The sequence below is a fragment of the Dendrobium catenatum genome, unplaced genomic scaffold, assembly GCF_001605985.2.
Source record: "Dendrobium catenatum unplaced genomic scaffold, ASM160598v2 fragScaff_scaffold_689, whole genome shotgun sequence".
In the NCBI taxonomy this organism is placed as follows: Eukaryota; Viridiplantae; Streptophyta; class Magnoliopsida; order Asparagales; family Orchidaceae; genus Dendrobium; species Dendrobium catenatum.
This window is the reverse complement of record NW_021319151.1, coordinates 209,933-217,069: the sequence shown is the minus strand read 5'-3', so window position 1 is coordinate 217,069 and position 7,137 is coordinate 209,933. Positions and strand designations below refer to the sequence as shown.

Genomic DNA, 7,137 nt, shown 5'->3' with positions numbered 1-7,137 from the left:
GGATCATAGCCCTAACATTGAGATCTAGTCTTTGTTTGGTGGAAAGTGGATGGAACTTAAAAATGAATTGCAAGTTCAAATCATCAAGGCCTGTAACTAGTCACTTTCATATTTTTGTTCCTTTTTTAACATACAACAATAATAAAGTCACATAAAATTAGTGAAAGGAGAGTTTACAAATTTACTTTTTCTCATAATAATAATAAAATAATATAAAAGATTATATGATTACTGATAAAAAATGAAATCAATCTATCCAATGAAATAAATGGCCTAGTTTTATTGTGTAAAACAAAACATAAATCACTGTAACTCACTTTTTGAACTCAGCTTTAATCACTTTCAAACACTTATAATGAAACAAATTGGCCCTATACTAAAAAAAATACAAACCCCCATAACTGTTATGGTCTCCAGGCTTCTGGTGGTGGGGGTGGAGTAGGAAACATTGGAGGAATTGCTGAGAAAATTGAGTTCTTATCCAAGCCAGTCTTCAGGCCTGACAAAGAAACCAATGCAGCTACAAGGCCTGCATTGCCTGCAAGGGTAGGTTCAGTGTAGTTATAATTAGTTCTTTCGTCCTTGAATCCATCATGTCTATCAGGCCCAGCTACCATAGCTCCAACCAGTGTGTAGGGATTTGGCTTTTTAGTATCTCTCCATTTCCATCCTTCTTTACAGGTATATTTTACTCCATTTTTAGGTATTGAAGCTCCTCTGTGATGAACATGCTTGGGGTAATGGCTTCCATATCCAACTAAATAGCTCATTTTCTTAGGATTCTTTCCAAGAATGTAATCAATCTGGAAGAAGTAAAAAAGGGAATTATTTTCTTATGTGTAAGCATTGGAAACCGTCATGTAATGAGTTTTCGATAGTTAAGAGAATGCTAGCAATGATGGTGACGAGTCCTCTCAGAAAATACTTGAAATGAATATGATAGTATATAGTGGTTTGTTCTCTCATTATCACTAGAATTTACCATCAAAGCTCTAAAAGTGTGTTAGAATCAAAATTTAGAGATGCTGATTGCTATTTTTCAAGGGCCAACATCAAACTATGGTGAAACTGCCTTCATTGTGAGTTGAAGGTCAGTTTCAAATGGTAAAAATAACTTCTCCACAAATTCATAAAAAAGTTTTGGATTGTATGCATTAAATAGTTGTTTTCCTGGGGTTAGGGCATCTTGAATTTGGGTGGAATTTGAGATCTCTTAGCTTAGATTTTTGGGCTCTAGCAGCATCTAGAGATTTGGGAGAGATAGATCCTCCTCTTGAATAGAGCATCAATTGTATCTTGATATTTTCTTTCCGTTCTATCTGATCTATTGCAATAAAATTATTGTTTTTGCTGTTTTCCACTTGAGTTGTGAACTATTTTTGCTGTTTTTGTCAATAGTGTTAGGTTTTACTTGAAATCTTCAAGTATTTCCTAATAGAAGGTTCCTCTTAATTGAGACAAATAGTATGCTAGATTAGTACTTATACTTTCAAGAAAGTAACAATTGCTGAATATGAACCGAAATGCATTAATTTGATACTAGAAATGGGGAAGAAGGCCCACCTGGCTCCTGGCAAAATTTCGCAGGACTTCTGTAGAGTAAAAGGTAGGTCCACAGTACCATCCTGGAGTATCAGCTGCTTCAAGGTAATCACTATATACTGAAGCAAGAAATGCAGCATTTACAGCATACTGAAGAGGTTGTGGCCTTCCATGATTTAATTGTATCAGACCTCCTGCAATTTATTTCAAAATTAGAACTCCATGAAATTCGCAAATTTGCAGCCATAAGAAAGACTTCTACTTTACTTGCAGACCTTTAGTAAAGTTGAAAGATCTGAAGACAGGCAAGTAAGAACACATAACATTTTCAGTCTGGTTATGGAAAGTTCTCAGTATTTCTTCATAAGGGTATCCTGGGCTCAGGAACAATCTCAACCTACTCATAAGAACCTGAAGGTGATTAGAAAAAATATTTAGCAGCTTGTTAAGTCTGTAAGAAGAGAAAGAGACTGTGATTAAGTTGGACAGAATTACTTTATTGGATTCCTTATGTTTACTTTCTATAGGAATATGCATGAAGAAATGACACCTGAAACTCTTTGTGTTGAGATGTTTACATCCATAAGAACAAGCCTCTAGCAAGAATGAGATTGATTTTCAAATGTGGACAAAGTTGATATATGAATGAGGGGTAGAGACTTATTCTTCTTGATGCACAAATTTCAAAGAAAAAAAATATTTTCATTGGGGAAAAAAAATTGGTTGAGGAAGAAGAAATTTCTATTTATATTACAAGCTATTTTTCTTACATAGCATTTTTTTAGAAGACAAAAAATGGCCTGAATAGAGGACTTGTATTGCAACTCAAGAGAAAAATATTATCATGTCTTACCTTTTGTGGGAATTTCTTCCTGCAAATACAAATTTTGTATTTGAAAAAAATGATCCACAACAACAACAATAACATCAAGCCTTTATCCCACTATGTAGGTCTGCTACATGAATCATTTTTCTTTATTGTGTCATGTTAAGAGTTAAATTCTCATTTAAATCTAATAAAGAAATGTAATTTCTAATATTTTCGAATCAAGTCTTTTTAGGTCTACCACTACCTCTACCTTTCTTAACATATCCCAAATCAAATACACCTAGTTTCCTAACCGGATCATATGTAGGCTGCCGTTTTATGTGACCAAATCACCTAAGACGACTCTCTCAAATCAACTTCAATTAGAGCTACTCCAATCTTTTCACATATATGCTCATTTCGTATTCTGTATCTTAGAGTAAAGCCACCCATCCACTTGAACATCCTCATCTCTGCAGCACTTAACGTAATATTATGCTTCTTTTTTAATTACCAACACTTTGCACCATAAAAATAAATGATCCACATGTCATTTTTTAATTGAAATTATTAGTCATTCACACCTAATAATTTCTTTTTTTAAGCATATAAAATTCTACGAGAGATTCAAGATATAAATTCTATCCATAAAAAAAAAAGGAAAATGATAATTTTTTTTTTACTCATTTTAAGTATAGAATTTTAAACCCTTTAAATTATTAATTTCTAACAGTATCCAACCAAAATGATGAAATCTAATTAAACTCACCAAGTTGTAAAACATATTTTTTAACTTCAAATGAACAAATAAATCCTTAGACATGAACAAAATTTAACAAGGATGTGAGACAACATTTCTTACTAATCTACATGGCTGTGTGAGAAACAACAATACTACATGAACTTATGGGAAAGCAGGTTGTCAAGTGATTTGACGGATGTGTAATAAAATCAGCCTCATCTTAATATATATTCAATAATAGCAATCAACTTACAGCTTTCTACCAACTCAAGAATTGTAACTCACCTGAGCAGCCACAAGCTTGTTATCCCAGCTAAGAACACCATAGTCAGGACCACCCCAGAAAGCACCTGCATGCTTAGCAATGCCACGAGTAGTAGCCAACTGAAGGTAAGAAGAATTTCCAGTAGCATAATACAGCCAAGCTCCTCCCCACACATACTCATCCCAGTAACTTGTGGAGTTGTAGAAGAGAGAAGGATCAGAGCCTCCTGGACTGTACCTTCCTCTCTGTTCTCTTCCATACTTGAAGAGAGTTCTTGCTCCATGTATAAGTTTTTCTGAATATTTTCTGTTGTCTTTGAAGACAATGGAAGCAGAAGCAAGAGCAGCTGCCATTTCTGCAGCAAGATCAGAGCAGCTATGGCACTCATAAACAGGTCTTGGGTACTCAATATCTTCAGGTCTTACCCAGCAGTAGTGGTCGTTGGGGTTTGGCCCTTTTGAAGTGTCTCCTTGCCCAACCTTAATATCAGAATTAGTCGAGCGAGTTATGGTTCTGATGCAAAGTTTCAGGCATTTTATGGTTCTGATGCAAAGTTTCGGTTTATCATTTGTCTTTGGACAAATATTTGGTGGTTATCTTTGTTAAAAAAAGTAACGGTAAGATTATTTTGATTTTTTTTAAGAGTTGAGGGATAAAAAATGATCCCTTAATATAATTGAGGATCATTTTGATCATTTTCTCTAAGTTTAACACCTCATATAAAATTCACTCTAAATGAATAAAAATTCACAATTCACAAATCTGATCCCGAGTATTTAAGTAATACAAATGATAGTGATGATAATGATGTATTGGTCTATGATTTTCTCTCATAAATTATATATTACTCTTCTTTATATATATATATATATATAACATTAAAACTATCATACTAAAATATTACTCCTCTAATTATATAAACTACTTGTCATCTGAAACATAAAATTCAGCAAATAAATCATTAGATTCATTCAGAAATTCAAAGCAAGTGTCAATTATGGCTTCGTTTGGGACGGCTTTTTTATTGCTTTTTAAAAGAGCTTTTTAATATAATTAAGCAGTAAGAAAGCCGTCCCAAACGAAATCTAAACTACTACCCAATCCCTTTTTTTAATTTTTCCCAACAAAATCCTCTACTTAAAACTCATTTAAATGATTAAAAAATATCAATCATCATCTATCTTTGCCTGCACAGTTTCAGCCACTGTAAATACCTGAGCAGCAATGCGATCTATTGTATCAGCAGAAGAATTGAAGGTCTTAAGAAGATAGTCAGTTCCCCACTTGATGATTTCCTTAACATGTTGGAGCTCACCAGCTGAATCATACTTGTCTCTATATTCAACCACACTCCAGCTTAGCATAGTCATGGCAAATGACATGGGGAAATTAAACTTTATTGCATCCCCAGCATCATAGTACCCTCCTACCAGGTTCTTCCTCACTGCATTATCTGACAGTCCATCTCTCATGCCGGAGCTCCCTCTCCAGCTCACATTGCTGTGTTTTGGAATTGGGCCAGCTGCAGAACTCAGTGGATTAGAACATAGAATTTTTTTTTTTTTTATAAAATTATGTTATGAAGTATAGTATGTTAGTATGTTGTTTGATGTTATTTAGATGTTGATGTTAGTTTTATATGTTAAGTATGATGGATTTGGTTTTGTTTTTTAGATCATCTTCTCCTGGACAGCTCATTAGAAATGCTACAAATGTTCTTTTTTTTTTGAATTTTTAGTTTCTCCAAGAACTGTTCATCAAGAATTGAATTGAAGGGCATCTAGTATTCCAACAGACTTACATCTCTGCGCATTGAAGAACAAGAGCGCCTTATGCAGAGCTAGCGTGTACTGATCCGGCGGCGGCGGCTTCGGGTGGCGATGTGGAACGACATTTATAATGAGCAATATAAACCCGATAAGCAGACCAAAACCTAGAAGAGTTCCAGCGGTCCAAAAAAAGATCTTGCGGCTGACGACGAAGCAGCCGAGGTCCACATAACGTTTCTTCATCTTGCCGGAGTCGCCGGTCCTTGCGAGGAGCCAGCTCTGTTGAGTCTCGTCGAGTTGGCGGGAGAGCGCTGCCCTGTCTAAATCTTGGAGGTTTCTGCTCCGGTCGTCGTCGGTTGCAGAGTCGCCTCCGCCGCCGCCGGCGGCGGCGGCGATTTCAAGTGGGCCGCCCCATGGATCTCTAGAATACATGGTGATGAAAGTGCCGATCAAAGTAAATGATGAAGTGTAGAGTTAGAGTAGTGAGTAGGGAAGACTGAAGAGTGAGGGTGAGCGGGTGATTTAATGGAGATGGAGAAGATGATGTGGGCGAATGGTGCTGGTTTTGGTAGCTTTAGGTGGGTGGTGAGTTGCTTTCTCTTTTCTTCTATCTATTAATGGAACCTTTAAATAATTATTGATTTTTTGAACATTTGGGTGAAAGACTCATTATAATTGATATGAGGACTTTTTTTTTTTCATTAAAATATATTAATAGTAATTAAACTATTTCAAAATCCACTCAAATTAATATATAATTATATTATTTTCAAGATATATTTTGATTTATTGCATATAAATATATATCAAGATGATGTGAACTCCATTTTCTAGAAAATTATAGTAGATATTGTAAAGTTTGATGAGATAAATTTAGTTGGTATAGATAACAGACTAGTATCCATCTTCTGATATCCTTAATCAAGTATTGTGTGGCGCACATCAGTAAACAACATCTGATACCTTTCTTTCTGGCCACTGTATCTTTCATCATATCTAGAGAATGACTAAGTTGACCATCAACCATCACTTAACTTTAAATGTTCCTAGTTGAACATCATTTGATGCCTACATGTAATTGATTTTAGACGTCTGCTAGCAACCATTATCTGTCACCCATTTTCACAGTCTCCTACTCTCATCAGTTATCTTTATGACGATGGAGCAAACCACCGCCCATTGCTCAACTTTGGAACTTGTAGTCGATTATTATTAAGCACGTACTAATATTCAACATTTGATAGTTGATGCTTGCCTTTCCAATCATTTAGTCTTTTCCTCGATTGAGAGAATAATCAATCGTACTGCCAATCATTTTCCCTATTGATCATCATCACGTGCTTACCAATGACTAATATTTAATGTATGTCATCCATCAGTTCCTAATAACCATCATTTTAATTATTTGATGTCCCTTTATATTAAGAGAATGATCAAGCATATCATTGATTATTGCTCAACTTTTGATATTCCCAATCAAACATCTCATATTGCTTGATAACGACGACATCCATAAGCCATTGACATTCAATGCAAGCCTTCCTAGTCACTTGCTCGCAAACCAAGCCAATCTCTCATCATTATCTAATAATGACTTTCAAATCTCAAGGTTCCTCCCATTATCTCCCTCTCATAGCTTTCATAATTTGTATCTACTATATCATATTAAAACCTAATTATATGGAAGGATGTCATTTTTTAAATCTTAGCTCGCATTAGTAGTCCTTTGAACTTGATTTTCAGATATAAATTTTGTATCTCATTTGTGCTGCTCTCAACTCATCTGTGTGAGTGTTGTAATATTCTTATGCAATGCTAAGTTGATAAACTTTTAGGTTTCGTTTAGGATTGCTTTTTTATTGCTTCTTTAAGCAGTTTTTTAGTACAAAAAGTAAAATTTTTATTAAAAATCTACTTTAAGAAGAAGTAAAAAAGCCGTCCCAAATGAAACCTTAACCTACCATCATAAAAAATTTAGTACGTAGTAATATATTTCAATATAACCTTGAGC

The 7,137-nt window shown here is 34.7% G+C and overlaps 1 protein-coding gene across 1 annotated transcript; it reads right to left on the bottom strand.

Moving 5' to 3' along the window:
• Positions 1-242: 242 nt before the first annotated feature.
• On the bottom strand, positions 243-5,651 carry LOC110105225 (endoglucanase 10). The gene is made up of 6 exons (XM_020834624.2): positions 5,159-5,651; positions 4,572-4,879; positions 3,378-3,836; positions 1,818-1,953; positions 1,564-1,736; positions 243-803 (listed from the first exon to the last, which is right to left on the bottom strand). Exons 1-6 carry the CDS (start codon positions 5,556-5,558, stop codon positions 405-407), a joined length of 1,875 nt encoding a protein of 624 aa, XP_020690283.1. The 5' UTR covers positions 5,559-5,651; the 3' UTR covers positions 243-404.
• Positions 5,652-7,137: the final 1,486 nt, after the last annotated feature.

What these genes read in the sequence shown, in the direction of transcription:
- LOC110105225 (XM_020834624.2), bottom strand. Translation starts at nt 5,558, where the DNA reads ATGTATTCTAGAGATCCATGGGGCGGCCCACTTGAAATCGCCGCCGCC. An exon ending in ATCTTTCAACTTTACTAAAG is followed by an intron (nt 1,737 to 1,817) that starts GTCTGCAAGTAA and finishes AATAAATTGCAG; the next exon opens with GAGGTCTGATACAATTAAAT. An exon ending in GAAATTTTGCCAGGAGCCAG is followed by an intron (nt 804 to 1,563) that starts GTGGGCCTTCTT and finishes TACTTCTTCCAG; the next exon opens with ATTGATTACATTCTTGGAAA.